Source organism: Canis aureus, chromosome 5, assembly GCF_053574225.1.
Source record: "Canis aureus isolate CA01 chromosome 5, VMU_Caureus_v.1.0, whole genome shotgun sequence".
NCBI lineage: Eukaryota > Metazoa > Chordata > Mammalia > Carnivora > Canidae > Canis > Canis aureus.
Window position 1 is genome coordinate 37,190,136 of NC_135615.1, and position 19,782 is coordinate 37,209,917.

General features: G+C 40.4%; 1 protein-coding gene across 18 annotated transcripts in view; it reads left to right on the top strand.

Annotated features, from left to right (window-relative positions):
• Window positions 1-19,782, top strand: part of LOC144313998 (protocadherin gamma-C5) — a 183,459-nt gene that overhangs the window by 139,855 nt on the left and 23,822 nt on the right. Inside the window, exon 1 of one of the 18 annotated variants that reach the window (XM_077897575.1) lies at window positions 12,810-15,419. The exons of 15 other annotated variants lie outside the window; for them this stretch is intronic. In XM_077897575.1, coding sequence (XP_077753701.1) covers window positions 12,990-15,419 — 2,430 coding nt within the window. In that variant the 5' untranslated portion in view covers window positions 12,810-12,989. Of the gene's footprint in view, window positions 1-12,809; window positions 15,420-19,679; window positions 19,707-19,782 lie in introns of those variants that run through there. 2 more of the 18 variants (XM_077897591.1, XM_077897593.1) reach the window with 2 other exon arrangements.

The following is a 19,782-nucleotide window of genomic DNA, read 5'->3' on the forward strand; positions in this document are numbered from 1 at the left end:
GGCTCCATGCAGAGAGCCTGACGTGGGACTCGATCCAGGGTCTCCAGGATCACGCCCTGGGCTGCAGGCGGCGCTAAACCGCTGCGCCACCCGGGCTGCCCCCATTCCAGCTTTCTTATAATTAGCATTTGCCTGGTATCTTTTCCCATTCTTTATATATAAAGTTCATTTTCTTTAGGAAGGATATTATTGAGTCTTGCTTTTTTTTTTTTAATCCCTCTCTTACTTTTAATTAGAATTTTCAGATCAGGGCAGCCCCGGTGGTTCAGTGGTTTAGCACCGCCTTCAGTCCGGGCATGATCCTGGAGTCCTGGGATCGAGTCCCACATCATGCTCCCTGCATGGAGCCTGCTCCTCCCTCTGCCTGTGTCTCTACCTCTTTCTCTGTGTGTATCTCTCATGAATAAATAAATAAAATCTTAAAAAAAAAGAATTTTCAGATCACTTATATTTAATGTCTACCATCTTACTTTTTGTTTTCTTCTTATCCCATCCATTGCTTATTTCTTCATTCGCCTTTTCATGCCTTATTTTATTTAAGATTTTATTTATTTGAGAGAGAGAGAAAATGAATAGTGGGGAGAGGCCAAGAGTGGGGTAGAGAGAGATGCAGACTCTCTGTTGAGCAGGAAGCCTGTTGCAGAGCTTGATCCTAGGACCCAGAGATGATGACCTGAGCTGAAGGCAGATGCTTAACCCACTGAACCACCCAGGTGTCCCTCATGCCTTGAGTATTGCTTAGTATTCCATATTGTCTCTGATATTAATTTATTATATATATGCTCTTTAATTTTTAAGTGGTTGTTCTAGGGTTTATACTAGTTTATACTATGCACCTTTAGCTTATCACCATAAATATAATTAAACTAATATTACACCCACTTTGCATATAATGTAGGTGCCCTTTATACTTCCATTTTTCCCCTCTTTGTGTATGTGTACACTGTTACTGCCTCACACGTTATTTGTGTAATATTTTAAGCCCCACAATATGTTGTTGTTATTTTTGCTTTAAATAATTATCTTTTAAAGAAACTAGAAAGTGAGAAGTTTTTCATATGTAACCTACATTTTTTAGATTATTTATTCATGAGAGACACAGAGAGAGAGGCAGAGACATAGGCAGAGGGAGAAGCAGGCTCCCCACAAAGAGCCTGATATGGGATTCTATCCCAGGACTCTGGTATTATGACCTGAGCCAAGGCTGATGCTCAACCACTGAGCCACCCAGGTGCCCCATAACCTGCATTTTTACCATTTCTGTCACTTTACATAGATCCAAGTTTCCATCTGGTGTCATTTTCCTTCAGACTAAAGAACTTCCTTTAGGACAGCCCAAGTAGCTCAGCAGGTTAGGACTGCCTTCATCCCAGAGTGTGATCCTGGAGACCTGGGATCAAGTCCCACGTCGGGCTCCCTGCATGGAGCCTGCTTCTACCTCTGCCCATGTCTCTGCCTCTCTCTCTCTCTCTCTATGTGTCTGTCATGAATGAATAAATAAAATCTAAAAAAATAATGAACTTCCTTTAATGTTTCTTGCAGTATAGTCCTCTGGTAACATATCTTCTTGTTTTTTTGTTTGTTTAAAAAAAATCTTTATTTCACCTTCATTTCTGAAGATACTTTTGCTGGATATAGAATTCTAGATTGACTTTTTTTCTTTTAGTGCTTTGAAGATATTATTTTTCTCTATTCTGCCTTCTGTTGTCTGTAATGAGAAGTTTACAGTCTTTCTTTTTTTTTTGTTCCTCTGTATCTAATGTTTCTTTTTCTCTGACTGCTTTTAAATTTTTCTCTTTATCTATGATTTTCAGAAATTTTATTATGGTGGACCTTACTGTGTTTTTCTTGGTGTTTATCCTTCTTGGGACTTACTGAGCTTCTTGAGTCTGTGGATCTACACTTTTCTTTAAATTTGGAAAGTTTTGCACCCTGATGTTTCTAGCAGCAATGTCCACAATAGCCAAACTGTGGAAGGAGCCTCAGTGTCCATCGAAAGATGAATGGATAAAGAAGATGTGGCTTATGTATACAATGGAATATTACTCAGCCATTAGAAATTACAAATACCCACCATTTGCTTCGACGTGGATGGAACTGGAGGGTATTATGCTGAGTGAAATAAGTCAATTGGAGAAGGACAAACATTATATGGTCTCATTCATTTGGGGAAATATAAATAATAGTGAAAGGGAATAAAGGGGAAGGGAGAAGAAATGGGTGGGAAATATCAGAAAGGGAGACAGAACATGAGAGACTCCTAACTCTGGGAAACGAACTAGGGGTGGTGGAAGGGGAGGAGGGAGGGGGTGGGGGTGACTGGGTGGTGGGCACTGAGGGGGGCTCTTGACAGGATGAGCACTGGGTGTTATTCTGTATGTTGGCAACTTGGAAACCAATAAAAAATAAATTTATTATTAAAAAAATAAATTTGGAAAGTTTTGGGCTAGATTCAAATATTCTTACAGACACATGCACAGTTATGGAACTCCAATCTTACTTATGTTAGACCAATTTATATTTTCCCACAAGTTGCTGAAACTGAATTTTCAGTATTTTTTCTCTGTATTTTTCAATTTGGATAATTTCCGTTACTATGTGTTCAAGTTCAGTGATTTTCTTTAGTGTCTAGGCTGCTGTTAATCCCATCTAGTGAAGTTTTCATTTCATATATGTTATTTTTCACTTTTAGAAATTCCATTTAATTCTTTGATTTCTCTTCATTTCTATCGTCTTCATGTTTTTCTAAATTCTTGAAAGCATTCATGTTAGCTGTTTTTTTATTTAAATTCAATTGCCAACATATAACACCCAGTGCTCATCACATCACATGTTCTCCTGTCACCCAATGCCCCATTCCCCCACCTACCTCCCCGTTTGCAACCCTTTGTTTCCCAGAGTCAAGAATCTCTCATGGTTTGTCCTCTAATTTTTCCCCATTCAGTTTACCCCCCTTCCCTTGTGGTACCTTTCACTATTATATTGCACATATGAGTGAAACCATATGATAATTTTCTTTCTCCAGTGGACTTATTTCACTCAGCATTAACACCCTCCATAATAGCTGTCTTAAGGTCATTGTCTGCTAATTTAATTACTTCTGTCATTTCTAGTGATGATTTTATTCCTTTTTTAAAAAGAAGATTTTATTTATTTATTTGACAGAGCATGAGCAGGAGGAGTGGCAGGCAGAAGAGAGGGAGAAGCAGGCTCCCCATTGAGCAAGGAGCCCAATATGGGGCTTGATCCCAGGAACCTGGGATCATGACCTGAGCTAAAGGCAGACACTTAACCAACTGAGTCACCCAGGCACTCCTTCTTCCTGGCTTTAAGTCACATTTGCTGATTATTTACATGCCTAGTAATGTTTTTGTTGGATAGCAGACCATGTAAATGCTGCATTGTTAAATATTTGGGTTTTGTTGTCTGTCTTTAAAAAGTATTGAAATTTGTTTGAAGGTAGTTATTTGCAGATCTGGTTGATTTTTTCAAGGCTTGTTTTTAAATTTTGTTAGGACAGGTCTACAGAAACCTTTGCATTGGGCTAGTTAGCTTGCTACTAAGTTGTGATCTTTCTTTTGACTGTTCATCATGATTTTTATATTCTGGCTGAATGAAATCCAAATATTTACTATTCCTGTGTGAACTCCAGAAATTGTTCAGCTAATAGCTTCCTTGTTTTTTGCCTAGCTCCAGGAAAATTATCAGTCTATGCATGCTCTGTTAGTGTTCATCCAGAGACTCAGGGGATCCTTATCCAGACTTCCAGAGTTCTTTACATAGCTCCATTCTCTGTTCCACAAATTCTAGCTGCCTCAGTCTTCCCAAACTCTCATTTCTACTTCTGAATTTAGCAAGGCTACTTTGTTATTTTTGGGTTTCCCCATTTATGCCCCATGATCTGAATTTTGCCTCCAGGCAAAATGCTAGAGATCCTAGGACTCACCTTACTTGTTTCTCTTCTCTTGGTCTCCCACTCCTTTTAAGCCACTGTCTAAAAAGCATTTTTTTCCACATATTTTCATCAGTTTTCAAGTTGCTTATAATGGTACAGCTAGTTCTATGATCAGAAGCAAAATGATCAGAAGCAAAAGTTATCACTTTGCTTTTTGTACTAATATTATATCCTGGAAATCACTGTATATCAATTTATAGAGATCTTCATTTTTTAATTGCTTCATTAAACTCTATTATAGTGACATGTAATAGTCTATTCAATAAATCTATAGTTTGCCATTTAGGTAATTTCTAATCTTTTTGCAATTACAAATTATGCTGTAATGAATAACCTGATACATATGCATTTTTATAATTTTTGAGGTGTATGTTCAGGGTATATTCCTAAAAGTGTGATTACTAGGTCATAGGGTAAATGCATACATAGATTCATTAGCTATAACTATTTCCTTCAATATAGGTTGTACTGTTTTGTGTTCCTACCAGTAGATGAGAATACTTATTTTCCTGTAGCCACCTCTACAGATTATGTTGTCAGGATTTTTAAATTTTTGCCAGTGTGATTATTTTAAAAATCTCAAGAGTTTTGATTAGAGTTTCTTTCGTTATGATTGAATTTAAAGATCTTTTCAGCTATTTAAGAGTCTATCTCTTTTTAAAAATTGTTCATGTCTTATCATTTTCCTATGTGATTTTTTAGTGTCTTGTCCTAAAATTTTAAAAAAGTTATTTATATATTTAGAGATATTAGCCCTTTGCCCAAGACAGAAGTTTCAAATATTTTTCCCAGTATGTCATTTGTCTTTCAGCTTTGTTTAGGGTATTTTTTTTTTTTTGCAGTACAGCCTTTTTTCCTTTTTATTTTTATCTAATCAAATTCATCAGTCTTCTCTCATATTGCATTTAGGTTTTGAGTCATGCTGAGAAAGCCTTGCCCCACAGTGGGGTTATAGAAAAATTCAATTTTCTTCTAGTACTCATATGATTTTTGGTTTTTACATTTGGGTCCTTGATCTGTGTGGCTTTTATTCTAGTGTGTACTGAGGTATGGATCTAATTTTCTTTTATTTTTTCAACTGGCTGTCTGATTGTCTTCAGTACTATTTATTTAAAAATTCATCTTTGTCTCAGTGATTTGAAATAGCATCTTTATTCTAAACTAAACTTCTATATTGATAGAAGGCTTAAAGGTCAAAAAGCTACACTTTCTTAAAGTTATCAATATATTTGAAGTGAATTACTTCATTAAATAATAAACAATCATACAAGGCTATATTGGTGAGAACTGATAATAATTTAGATAAAAATATAATAGTATGCTGAGGAAAAAGTAAACAAATTTTATTTCTCTAAGGAGAGTTTATTTTGCAGGTGGTTTCCTGTCATGTTTGAGTTTCTAATAAACAGTAAGAGAATACTAATGTGATTAAGACTAGATAAGATTAGCATTCAAATGGGTGAAGAGTTAAACATATTTTTTTCTTAAACTTTTGATCTCCGAAATCACTGACTGTAGTTTCAAAATGTTTTTTAAAGATTTTATTTAGGGGCACTTGGGTGGATCAGTTGGTTAAGCACCTGCCTTCAGCTCAGGTCATAGTTTCAGAGTCCTGGGATCTAGCCCTGCATCGGGCTCCCTGCTTCTTCCTCTCCCTTCATCCATCCCTTTCTCTCTCTCTCTCTCTCTCTGTCTGAGAGGAAGCATTCATGTGTGCATGAGGGGGTGGGGAGCGGAGGAGGGGCGGGAAGTAGTGGAGGGAGAGGGAAAGAATCTTAAGCAGACTCTGCTGAGCACAGAGTCCAAGCGGGGCTCAATCTCACTACCCTGAGATTATGACCTGACGCAAAACCAAGAATCAGATGCTCAGCTCAACCAACTGAGCCACCCAGGTGCCCCTATAGTTTCAAAATATTGTTTTAATTTAAATGCAATTAACATATAGTGTATTAGTTTCAGAGGTAGAGTTTAGTGGTCCACCAGTTGCATCTAGCACCCAGTGCTCATTACATCAAGATCCTTCCTTAATGTCCATCACTCAGTTACCTCATCCCCCCTACCTACCTCCCCTCTAGCAACCCTCAGTTTGTTTCCTAGAGTTAAGAGTCTTTTATGGTTTGTCTTCCTTTCTGATTTCATCTTACTTTATTTTTCCCTCCTTTCCCCTATAATCCTGTGTTTTGTTTTTTATTGATGAGATAATTTCTTCTTGTTCTGAGGGGAGAAAGAATGAAGGTCTTAGAAAACTTATTCTTAAGATTCATAGATCTTTTCAAATCAAAGTATGCAAGATATTTTTTCATGTAAATAAACATCAGGTAAATATTATGGCTAAACTCTAGCTTATTCACCAACTTCTGTAAATTGTGGTACATGTCTAATGAATCTATTGGTTATCTGTTTTTATACTAGTTCTCCTTAAGTGATGCCTTAATTTGACCTTAGAATATTTCTCAATTAGGCAAATTAAGTTAAATTGAAAGACTACTAGGTGATATTTAGGATTTTAAGGGGATAATACAACTTCCTTGAATGCAATAATTTAGCAGTACCAGGAGCAGGATTTTCTGATATTACTGATCCTCTGAGAATAAATAATATAAACAATATATGAATAATATAAATAATAATAATATGATTTATTACCTAATATTTAAAAGAGATATTAGGACACATTTTGTTTTATAAATAATACGTTGATGATAATAATAATAATAATAATATGAAGATGATGATGATGATGATGTAGTTACCCAATGCTTAAAAAAGATATTAGGACACGTTTTTGGAGAGGTTCCTCTGTGCCAGGCAAAGCCAGCTTTGTGAACATGATCTATGCAGTCACATCGGTCCCCTTTCTTAGAAGGGCCCTGAATTTTGGCTAATGCCCTGCTGTTACTGTCTTGAAATATTTAATTTTTAAACAAGGAGCCCTCTGTTTTCATTTTTCATTGGCCTTACAAATTAGTCAACCAGTCATAGGACAGTATTTAAGGTATTTGACTTAGGTAGTAGCAGTAGAGAGGGAAAGTAATTGATAGAGTCAAAATACATTTTGGACATAGTAAGCATTGGCATGTCTTGGTAGCTAACTGAATGTGGGAATATAGAAAAAGATGTTAAGAATGACTTGGGGATTTTTTTAAAGAAGGTTTTACTTTTAAGTTATCTCTGCACTCAATGTGGGGTTTTGAAGTCAAAACCCAAGATCAAGAGTTGCATGCCTTACCAACTGAGCCAGCCAGGCACCCTGGACTTGGGTTTTTTGACTCAGCGGTTGCCTGAGGCTAGGGGTAAGGAGCAAGAATTGACTGCAGACATGATTAAGGCATTTTTGGGGTGATGGGAATATAGTAAAACTGGATTGTGGTGTTGACTGCATAACTATAAATTTACTAAAAATCATTGTCTAGGTGAACTCTGTGATAAGTATAAAGCTATTAGAATATTAACAGTTTGAAATGTCAGTGGTTGTGTTAAGGGGTGCTATTATTATTCCCATTTTATATATAAAGAAAATTAAAAAGAAATTAAAAATAAGAATTTCGGGGATCCCTGGGTGGCACAGCGGTTTAGCGCCTGCCTTTGGCCCAGGGCGCGATCCTGGAGACCCAGGATCGAATCCCACATCGGGTTCCCGGTGCATGGAGCCTGCTTCTCCCTCTGCCTATGTCTCTGCCCCTCTCTCTCTCTCTCTGTGTGACTATCATAAATAAATAAAAATTTAAAAAAAATAAGAATTTCATGGTTACACAGCCACTAAGTATAATATCCAGTAGTGAAACTCAGGTCTTTCGACATTTAGGCTTCATTCTTGACAACTGTAATATATTTACTTTCTGTTTTAAAATTGTCTTTGGGCAGTCCGGGTGGCTCAGCGGTTTAGCACCGCCTTCAGCCCAGGGGTGTGATCCTGGAGAGCCAGGATTGAGCCCCATGTTGGACTCCCTGCATGGAGCCTGCTTCTCCCACTGCCTGTATCTCTGTCTCTGTCTCTCTCTCTCTCTCTGTCTCTCATGAATAAATAAATAAAATCTTAAAAAATAAAATAAAATTGTCTTTGCTGTATCTCATTGATCAGAAGCTCTCTTGAAGTAATAGAAAAGAGGGGCACCTGGGTGGCTAAGTTGGTTAAGCATCTGCCTTCAGCTTAGGTCATGATCCTGGAGTCCTGGAATTGAGCCCCACATTGGGCTCCCTGCTCAGCGGGGAATTTGGTTTCCCCACTCCCTCTGCCCTTCCCCTTGGTTGTGTTCTCTTTCTTTCCTTCAAATAAATAAATAAATGAAATATTCATTTAAAAAATTATAGAAAAGAAAGAAAGGATATCGTAAAATTGTGTTGATCCCATAACATTAGTGCTTCCATTTGCCCTTAATAAAGGCAGCACATAAAGCATCCAATCCTATCTTTGTTTTTTTCTCTAGTGTGAATTTTACCACACCTTATTTGTCTCTTTAGCAAACTGTATTTTGTTTTTCAAATAATTAGGTTAAGAAATAGTTTCGTTAGGCCTACTGGTAGCTTGAAAGAGTGACTGTATCTTCCAAAAAATGCATACACTTAGGGAAAATGAATGCATAAAATTGATTGTATGTAATCCTTAGTGCATTTTTTGATTACTAGGCCACTGGCATAAAGATTGCTGTGTTAATAAGCATTAGATATAGAGATATGTTGGTCAAATTTACTAGATGAATACATTCTAGGACTCTAATGTATAGTATATTGATTGTAGTTAACAGTACTGTAATATATATTTGGAATTTGCTGAGAGTGTATCTTTTTTAAAATTAATCAATTTTTTGTACATATTTTTTAATTGGAGTTCAGTTTGCCAACATATAGCATAACACCCAGTGCCCATCCCATCAAGTGCCCCCCTCAGTGCCCGTCACCCAGTCACTCCCACCCCCCGCCCACCTCCCTTTCCACCACCCCTTGTTCATTTCCCAGAGTTAGGAGTCTCTCATGTTCTGTCTCCCTTTCTGATATTTCCCACTCATTTTTTCTCCTTTCCCCTTTATTCCCTTTCACTATTTTTTATATTCCCCAAATGAATGAGACCATAATGTCTGTCCTTCTCCGATTGACTTATTTCACTCAGCATAATTGTTCTCACTACACACACACACACACACACACACACACACATCAGTAACCGATGGCAGTGATGGATGTGTTAATTATGTTCTGGTAATTATTTTATAATATAGTAAAACATCATGTTTACACCTTTTTTTTTTTTAGATTTTATTTATTTATTCATGAGAGACACAGAGAGAGAGGCAGAGGGAGAAGCAGGCTCCATGCAGGTAGCCCAATGCAGGACTTGACCCTGGAACTTGAGGATCATTTCCTGAGCCGAAGGCAGTTCAACCACGGAGCCACCCAGGTGTCCCCATGTTTACACCTTAAATTTTTACAATTATATTTGTCAGTTATTTTTTTTAAGATTTTATTTATTTGAGAGAGAGAGAGAGAGAGAACACAAGTGGCAGGGAGGGAGAGAAGGAGGTGGAAAAGTATATTCTATTGCTGATCAGGGAGCCAACCTAGGGCTCGATCCCAGAACCCTCATTAAGCAGATGCTTAAATGATTGAGCCCCCCAGGTTGCCCTCAAGTATACTTTAATAAAGTAGGGGGAGGGAGAAGCTCAGTAGTAAGTGCCTACTGTACTAGATGCCAGGGATATAAGTGGTTGTCAAAACAGCCATGGTCTCAACCTCCTACAGCTTTTTTTTTTTTTTTAGTGGAAGAAGCAGACATTATGCTTAAACAATAAATAATTATAAAATATTAAATTCGGGATCCCTGGGTGGCGCAGTGGTTTAGCTCCTGCCTTTGGCCCAGGGCGCGATCCTGGAGACCCGGGATCGAATCCCACGTCAGGCTCCCGGTGCATGGAGCCTGCTTCTCCCTCTGCCTATGTCTCTGCCTCTCTCTCTGTGTGTGTGTGACTATCATAAATAAATGAAAAAAATTATGAAATATTAAATTCTAAAATATTAAGTTCTAAAATTGTTCAACAAAGGAAAATATAAGGTGCTCTGAGAATATAACAAAGAATCCTGGTTTTAACTGGAGTTTAGTGGAAGACCTCTATTAGGAAATAGCATTTAAAGTGAGATCTGAAAGATTCATAGAAATTAGCAAAGCAAAGGGAGGGAGGGGAGAGCAGCTTTCCTAGGAGAGGAGTATCCTTTGTAAAGGCTCTGGGGCACAAGAAAGCTTGGCTGATGACCATACCTTATAATGGAGTGTCAAGAGAAGACATGAGGATTTAGATACTGTGCAAAGGATTTGGTATTTTATTTCAAGAGCAGTGAGATGCTACTGAGGAGTTTTCAGCTGGATAATTGTATCATCTTACTAAAACTTTAAGATCAAGGACACTTGGTGGCTCAGTAGGTGAATGTCCAACTCTTGGTTTCAGCTCAGGTCATGCCCTCAGAGTCATGGCATCCTGCTCAGGGTTGGGCTCCATGTTCAGCATGGAGTGTGCTTGAGATTCTCTCCCTCTGCTCCTACCCCCGCTTGTACACTCTGTCAAATAAATAAATATTTTAAAAAATGTTTTAAGGTCATTGTGGCTACTGTGGAAAATGGATCCAAGAGGGTTCTGCTGGCTTATAAAGAGGTCTTAAGAAAACTGTGGATCTTATTATAAGTGGGAAAACTATTTCAGCTTTTAAATGAGAAGCCATGTTGTAATTAAGTCATGGTGAATGGAAAAAAAATGATAAATCAGTACATTTCCAAATAAACCACAGATCAGTGTTTTTCAAACCCTAATGTTCATTAGATCACACAGGTATTTTGTTAAATCAAAATCTGGCCAGTAGGTACAGAGTGGAGCACTTCTGCATTTCTGACAAGCTCCTAGGTGATGCCTATGCCATTGGTTCTTGGCTCACACTTTGAGTAACAAGTGACTAGGCTATATTCTATATTCTAAACATATTCCATAGACTATATTCTGTCTTTGATGCCCATCATTCTTCTTGGTCAATTGTCATAGTATTTAAAATTAGAGGGTTTAAAAGATAAAGTATTGAGGACATGGAGAAAGAGGTCAAATAGGGCTTTTCATCTCTTCAGTAAGTACCCTCTATATACTGATTTATCTAACCTATTTCCCTGCCTCATGGTTTATTCATACTTCAGAAAGGACTGTATGCAATCAAAGTGATGTCCAAGACAAGTATACAGAAATAGTATAAGGCTCTAAAACTTTACATCTCATAGTTAATGGAGTGATTTGCATCAGTAATAGAGGCTTACTCTATGCCAGGCATTTTACCTGCCTTATTCATTTTATAAGATAAGAAACCCAGAAATCCTGTGAGAATGTACAACTTAGCTAGCTTATTTCATACTTGATTCTCTTATGTATTATCCTAATCATTGCTATTTTGTTTGTTTCATGAATTATAATCCTAAATGCAGAAAACTCAAGGCTCTTTATTCTATGGGTTAAAGACTTTTGTATTCTCTGAAGACTATGAAGCTTTGCTGCTGTATCTCAGTCATTTTTGTAAAGGTGATAAATAGGCCTGGATTTTTTCTGTTTTGGAGGGAGGGGGATATTATCCTTTTTATTTTTATTTTTATTTTTTTTAGCAATGCAACCTCTCTTTGTGGCATATGAACACAGGATGTTGAGAAATGGATTGATCATGTAAAAAGAAGCATTTGGGATTATGCTTTATGCTTGTTTTGAAAGACGGGATAGGGAAATGTCATGTTGCTCTCTGGTTCTTAAGAAATGAAATCTAGGGCAGCTCTGGTGGCGCAGCGGTTTAGTGCCGCCTGCAGCCCAGGGTGTGATCCTGGAGACCCTGGATCGAGTCCCACATCAGGCTCCTTACATGGAGCCTGCTTCTCCCTCTGCCTGTGTCTCTGCCTCTCTCTCTCTCTCTCTCTCTCTCTGTGTGTGTTTCTCATGAATAAATAAATAAATAAATCTTAAAAAAAAAGAAATGAGATCTAAACATTCACTTTTAAAAGAAACTCTAATTTTAAATTTCATAAAACAGTTAAAGAGTGGCTCCTGTTGATTTTCTCTACTGAAAAAGTAACAGAATTGTACAGTCTCATTAGGTAAAAGATAAAGCTGAAATTATTCACATTTCCAGAGAAATGTTAAATGCCCCCTTACATGTAGAGTCCAGTTAGGTAGGATTTACCTAGCCCTCTGACTAACCAAATTTGTGTTTTTCTGGGCAGTGTTGTGCCTTTTTAGGTTTGTTTTGACCCTCCCTTCTTGTCACTTACACACGTTATATGGTCTCATTCATTTGGGGAATATAAAAAATAGTGAAAAGGAATAAAGGGGAAAGGAGAAAAATGAGTGGGAAATATCAGAAAGGGAGACAGAACATGAAAGACACCTAACTCTGGGAAACGAATCTAGGGGTGGTGGAAGGGGAGGTGGGCGAGGGTTGGGGGGGTGACTGGGTGACCTGCACTGAGGTGGGCACTTGACGGGATGAGCACTGGGTGTTATTCTATATGTTGGCAAATTGAACACCAATAAAAAATAAATTTATAAAAAAATAAAATAAAATGTAGAATAGGCCTTGGCTCAGTTTGAAAACTTGCAGAACGGCCAGCTTCATCGCTCTGCAGTTGGCTTTCCAGGCTAAGATAGGTATACAGATATACACACAACTGCCAAGGAAGGCACTTTGGCCTTACTCTGGAAAGAATCCAAAGGAAAGTGAAGTTTCTGTCGTAGCGTTTGTCCTGCGCTTGGAGAGCCCGGCGCTAGCGCATTCTTCGTGCAGTTATTGGCTGGGACTCTGCGTGCCGCTGTCGGCCAATGAAGACGCTGGAGATCCGGTCCCGGCCCGTCCCCTCTCCGCGCCCTGGGATGAGGCAGAGACTGAACAGCCGGCGAGCAAATCAACGGCATCCAGAAAGCCATGTCCGACTCCGCGCCCTGCGCTCAAGCGCTAACCCGCTGAAAGTTTCTCAGCGAAAAAGCCGGAAAGATCTGGACCCCGCTAAGAAGAACTACCTTTGAGTGAGATGGTCTCAGAGGCCTGCAGGAGCGGACTGGTAAGCACCGGGAAAGTGGTGGGAATTTTGTTTCTGCTTGGTGCTTTGCACAAGGGTTCTGCGGTGGTTCGCTATGAGATCCTGGAGGAGAGAGAGAAAGGTTTTGCAGTGGGCAACGTGGTCACGGACCTTGGTTTGGATCTCGGCAGCCTGTCAACCCGTAGGCTCCAGGTGTTGCCCGGAGCTAGCCGAAGGTTCTTTGAGGTGAACCGGAAGACTGGAGAGATGTTCGTGAACGACCGCCTGGATCGAGAGGAGCTTTGCGGGACATTGCCCTCCTGTACCATAACTCTGGAGCTGGTAGTGGAGACCCCACTAGAGCTGTTCAGCGCAGAAGTGGTGGTCCAGGATATTAACGACAACAATCCCACTTTCCCTACACGGGAAATGAAATTGGAGATTAGCGAGGCGGTGGCCCCAGGCACGCGCTTCCCGCTGGAGAGCGCGCATGATCCTGATGTAGGAAGCAACTCTTTACAAACCTATGAGCTGAGCCTCAATGAGTACTTTGCGCTTCGCGTTCAGACGCGAGAGGACAGCACCAAGTATGCGGAGCTGGTGCTGGAGCGCGGCCTTGATTGGGAGCGAGAGCCAAGTCTCCAGTTGGTGCTGACGGCTTTGGATGGAGGAACCCCGGCTCGATCCGCCACCCTTCCCATTCGTATCACTGTGCTGGACGCGAATGACAATGCACCCGCCTTCAATCAGTCTTTGTACCGCGCGAGTGTCCTGGAGGATGCACCCCCCGGCACTGTCGTGGTTCAAGTTCATGCAACCGATCTGGATGAAGGCCCCAATGGTGAAATAATTTACTCTTTTGGCAACCACAACCGCGCCAGTGTGCGAGACCTGTTCTCCTTAGACCCTGTAACGGGTATGCTGACAATCAAGGGTCTCCTGGACTTCGAAGACACAAAGCTCCACGAGATTTACATACAGGCCAAAGACAAAGGTGCCACTCCAGAAGGGGCACATTGCAAAGTTTTAGTAGAGGTTGTGGATGTGAATGACAATGCCCCAGAGATCACAGTCACCTCTGTGTACAGCCCAGTCCCCGAGGATGCCCCTCTTGGAACTGTCATTGCTTTGCTCAGCGTGATTGATCTGGATGCTGGGGAGAATGGATTGGTGACTTGTGAGGTTCCTCCAGGTCTCCCCTTCAGCCTTACTTCTTCCCTCAAGAATTATTTTACTTTGAAAACCAGCGTAGCCCTGGATCGTGAGACTGTCCCAGAATACAACCTCAGCATCACCGCTCGAGATGCAGGAACCCCTTCCCTCTCAGCTCTTACAGTCGTGCGGGTACAAGTATCTGACATCAACGACAACCCTCCACAGTCTTCCCAATCCTCTTATGATGTTTATGTTGAGGAAAATAACATCCCTGGGGTTCCAATACTAAACCTAAGTGTCTGGGACCCAGATGCCCCGCAGAATGCCCACCTTTCCTTCTTTCTCTTGGAGCAAGGAGCTGAAAATGGGCTAGTGGGCCGCTATTTCACAATAAATCGCGACAATGGCATTGTGTCATCCTTAGTATCCCTGGATTATGAAGATCGACGAGAATTTGAAATAACAGTTTACGTCACTGATGGGGGCACTCCAGTCCTGACCACCAACATCAGCGTGAATATATTTGTCACTGACCGCAATGACAACGCCCCCCAGGTCTTATACCCCCGGCCTGGCCGGGCTTCGGTGGAGATGCTGCCCAGATCTACTGCTGCTGGTCATGTGGTCACACGGGTGGTAGGCTGGGACCCTGATGCAGGGCACAATGCCTGGCTCTGCTACAGCCTCCTGGGAGCCTCCAACCAAAGCCTTTTTGCTGTGGGGCTTCACACAGGTCAAGTCAGCACTTCCCGCCCAGTCCAGGACACAGATGTGCCCAGGCAGACTCTTATGGTCTTGATCAAAGACAATGGGGAGCCATCACTGTCCACCACGGCAACCCTGACTGTGTCAGTAACTGAGGAATCTCCTGAAGCCCGGGCTGAGTTCCCCTCCGGCTCTGGCCCTCGGGAGCAGAATAAAAATCTCACCTTTTATCTACTCCTCTCTCTAATCCTGGTTTCTGTGGGGTTTGCAGTCACAGTATTGGGAGTGATTATATTCAAAGTTTACAAGTGGAAACAGTCCAAGCACCTGTACCGAGCTCCAGTGAGCTCCCTGTACCGAACACCAGTGTCCTCTCTACATGCAGATGCCGTGCGGAGTGGCCTGATGCCACCGCACCTTTACCACCAGGTGTACCTTACCACTGACTCACGCCACAGTGACCCACTGCTGAAGAAAGCTGGGGCTGCCAGCCCACTGACCAGCCACCAGAACACCCTGAGGAGCTGTGATCCTGTGTTCTATAGGCAAGTTTTGGGTGCAGAGAGCTCCCCTCCTGGACAGGTAAGGGTTAGCATTAAAATTAATGGTTTACTGATAATTTTCCTTTTCCTGTACAGATCCCATACCTTGTTCTCAGATGATTTTCTATGAAGGAAATAAAATTCTAGGCATACTTTAAATTTTAATTCAAATACACTGCTGGAAATAATGTGTACATTACTTACAAAATATTTTTATGTTATAGTAGAAATGCATGCATGTTATAGAAAATTTGGAAACTAGAGAAGAGTATAAAGGAATGATAACTAACGTGAATCCCCAAACCTAAACATATAACCACCATTAATTATAAAAGTAAAAGTAATCATTTATTTTGAAAATAAACCCAGACAATCCAAAAGAACATACAGTGCAAATTGAAAATTCTTTTGTACCCCCAGTGTTATTCTCTATCCTTCCAGCATATTTTTCTTAAGTATTTATACAATGTAAAAGGTAGGTAAATTTGTATCTTGGGAAAGGTAAAGCTTTTATTTATTTAGGCTGGTGTGCAGGTAACTACAAGGCTTTTGTCTTGGAGCAAAACCTATACACACTTCCAGCTGTGGGAGAGAACCACTGTTATTTTATTACTAATAAGTATGTTATTGTTATTAACCCTTAGATTTGGCAGTTAGATGGGGCTCCACTACTCATCAGCTATGGGTCCTTGGCCAGGTTAATCTCAAAGCGAGGTGTACCATAAGTGTTAAAAAAAATTCTTAGTTATTACTATTATTATTTTTATTCTTTACCTACCTCAAATCTTAAACACACCTTGGAAATGAGAAAATCTGGAGATAGCCAAAAATGACAAAGTAGAGGCAAAAATGGAAACGCTAAGGAAAGATAACAGCCAGAAAGAAGCAGCTGTCAGACTGGAAAACAACTGGCATTTTCCCTAGAACAGTGTTCTTAAACTTGGTTGCACACTAGAATTACCTGGGGACCTCTTAAAAAGGGGTCATACCCCAGACCAATTAAAGCACAATCTCTGGGTGTGAGACGCAGAGATCAGTATTTCTTGAAGGTCCCCAAGTGATTCTAAGGTGCAGACTAGTTTGAAAAACTACTGCTCTAGAATCTACAAGTCTATCAACCCATTTATGGAGCAAAATGTAGTTCTGGTGTTCATAGAACCAGACTTAATGGGCCAGGCTGAACTTAGAAAATTCTGTTATTTCCCAACCTTAAAATGTATAGAATAGCTCTATCAACTTGTTGAACTGCTATGGTTATACCTGAAACTAAGGTAGCATTGTGTGCTACCTCAAATAAATGTGTTTTAAAAATAAGAGGAGCAAGGTGGGGAAGACCTAAGAGGATGCTTTAGTCATCTAAAGATAAAATCTTAAAAAAAATAAAGATAAAATCTTCCTAAACCACTAGCAGCTGGGCAGCTATTTAAAAATCTAGAGCTGGGCAATGGGTATGGAACCTCTTTGAGGGAATGACAAAAAATGTTCTATAATTAGACTGTGGTGATGGTTGTATCCTTTTAGTCTATGTGAATATACTAAAAACCATCAGATTGTGCACCTTAAATGAATGAATTATATGGTATGTGAACTATATCTCAATAAAGCTGTTTTTACCTTGTAAAGATGGGAGAATCACACACCTAGAATAAGTCAGGGATATGTGGGATTAAGGCTTTAGGATGTGCCAATGCCAGTTGTCAACCATATGCTTGTTGGTTTGAGTGTTAACTTGCAGATATTAAGACCTAAAAGAGGTGTAGTTCTTGGATCTGAAAGGCATGAGTAAAAGGCCAGTTTATAGTCATACAGATGACAAACTAGTAGAAAATATCATTTAAGATGTTATAGAAAGAGACTTCATTTCTTTCCAGACAAACCAGGGTTGGGAGTAGGGGGATTCCTAGTACCGCACATAATAGTTGTTTAGCTTTAGGCACATCTCTTAACCTCTTTGAACTTGTTTCTTCATCTCTAAAATACAGATGACATCTTTCAAAATAATTGTGTAAGTTAAAAGTAAGGCATATAAAACATAGTGAATATACTCATGTAAAGTGTTAAGTATTCAATAAATATTTGTTGAACTAATAAATAACAATAATTCACCATTTATTGAGCATCCGTATGTGCAGACACTGTAAAAGATGAAAAGACACACTTCCTGTCATTATGGTATATAGAGTACCATAGCAAACAGACATGAAAAAAAAATAAAAGAGGGGCACTGGGTGGCTCAGTGGTTGAGCGTCTGCCTTTGGTTCAGATTGTGATCCTGGGGTCCTGGGATTGAGTCCCACATCAGACTCCCCACATGGAGCCTGCTTCTCCCTCTGCCTGTGTCTCTGCCTCTCTGTGTCTCTCAGGAAAAAATAAAATCTTCTAAAAAAAAGACAGTGAAATCTGCATAACACAAGAGGCTATCTGGAGCAAAGAGAAAGAAACACCTAAGCCATCTTGGGGAAATGAGGAAGACTTCATAGAGGTGGTGATGCTTGAGCTGAGAACTAAAAGTTGAGCTGAGAGCTAAGAACTTAAGTTGAGAAATAAAAGAGAAGCAGGAAAAGGGCCGTTGCAGGAAATTTCATGCAGATGGATAATATTACATTATTGCTAGACCTTAAATTGCATTTGTAAAACAGTCTTGGCAAGAGATCAGGTGCTGCAAGTAGGCAGGAGTTAGATCTTGAGTTACTTTTAGGCCAGGCCCAGGAGTTTTGATTTTATTCTGTAGCAGTGATGGTCACTACAAAATTTTGGACTCAAGTATGTATGATGCATCTAGGGTTTTTTTTGTTTTGTTTTGTTTTGTTTTAGAGAGATTATCCTGGCACCTATCAATAAAATAGGTCACAGAAACCCAGATCCCTCTCTTTCAGACAAGAATATAGGTTTTTGGCCTCACCAAAGTCAGAAGAATATTCCTAAGGATTACAAATTTGATTAAAAATCTGGGGAGGGTAAGAAACTTTTGCTTTGCTGCTGGTTTTCACAGCCTGTGGTGTCCTAGGTAAGGATTCAGATGAGTTAAGAAATCTTATGTACAAATCAGGCTGGATTTTTCTCTTTGTGCTTTGATGTGTTTGTCACTAGGATTATAGTTTGCAGGTAACTACAGTGTGAGATGATCTGTGTTTCTCTGTGTATGCAAGGTGGTAGCAGACTCCTGAGAGGGTCTTAATCAGGGAGGGAGTAGAGTAAACCCAGTCTCCAGCTCCAAGAGGCCCCCCTGGGGCCAAGTGAAAGGCTTGCTGTTTGAAACTGTCTCTCTTGGTAAATTAACAACAAATCAAGCATACCATGGTATCAAATAAAGGGGATTCGTGGACATGGTGCTGTTAGTTGCTGATCTCAATCATTCAAGGAAGCTATTAAATCTGTGAGCATTAGCATTCTGCCAGGTAATGAGATCTAGTCCTTAGTGTGCCTCGCAGACACACTGATTCTTTACTGATTTGGAACATCTCCCTCTCCTGGCTCCCTCCTTGCTTCATCTTCTAAACTGTCCTTGAAATCAATGAATGGTGATTCAGTATATCACTAGCTAGTGTCTGAATAAGAGAGATTTGGTTTCTACTGTGCCTCCTGTTACAACAAAAACGTGCACTGCATAAATTTAATTGGCTACATTAATGTGTAAGTTTTATCTGCAAAGGGATGGATATGTTTCTGAATAATCTGCAGAGGGGCAGAATTCTGAGTGTATGGCACTGCTTCTAATTAGCTGTTGCTTTAAAACAACCAGATTGAGGCAGACGCTACCCATTTAGAATATTGGTGGATGACAACACTGGCTTGAACAAAGTGACCAGTCTCAAATGGCTACTCCTCTCTGGGCTGCAGGTTGCTAGGGCTCTGGCTGTCTGTTCCCCCCACCCCCTCAAAAAAGGGCGGGGGAAATTGGTGTGTTAGGGGGAAAAAGAACACACATACATGTTGTCTGCCTTTCATAGAGATAATAAACCTACAGAAAGAAATGCTGTTGAGTGGGAGGAAGGCGAAAATATAGGTGGTTTTTTGTTTTGGGGTTTTTTTTCCTCCAGTTCTGCGACGCATTAACCCTGCTGCTGTTGGGATGTTCTCTGCTCAGCCTATTGGCTGAGCCCAGGAGCTGCTGTCCGCCAATCGGGTGGTGGAAGGCAGACAAATCTACCCCGCCACCAGCAAAAACGGCGCGTAACCCTTGCGGTGCCGGCCCAGCCCCGCCAGAGCTGGCGCCACGAAAGAGAGATAGGTGTCTCCAGCTGCTGTTGCCGTTTGGGGCGGGTCGGCTTCTTCTGCTTCCCAGGACCAGGTAGAGGAATAGCGGGAAGCAGCAATGCTCCGCAAGGTGGGAAGCTGGGTAGAAATCTGCTGGGGGGCTACCCTTTTGTTCCTCATTTGCCACCTGGGTTACGTTTGTGGGC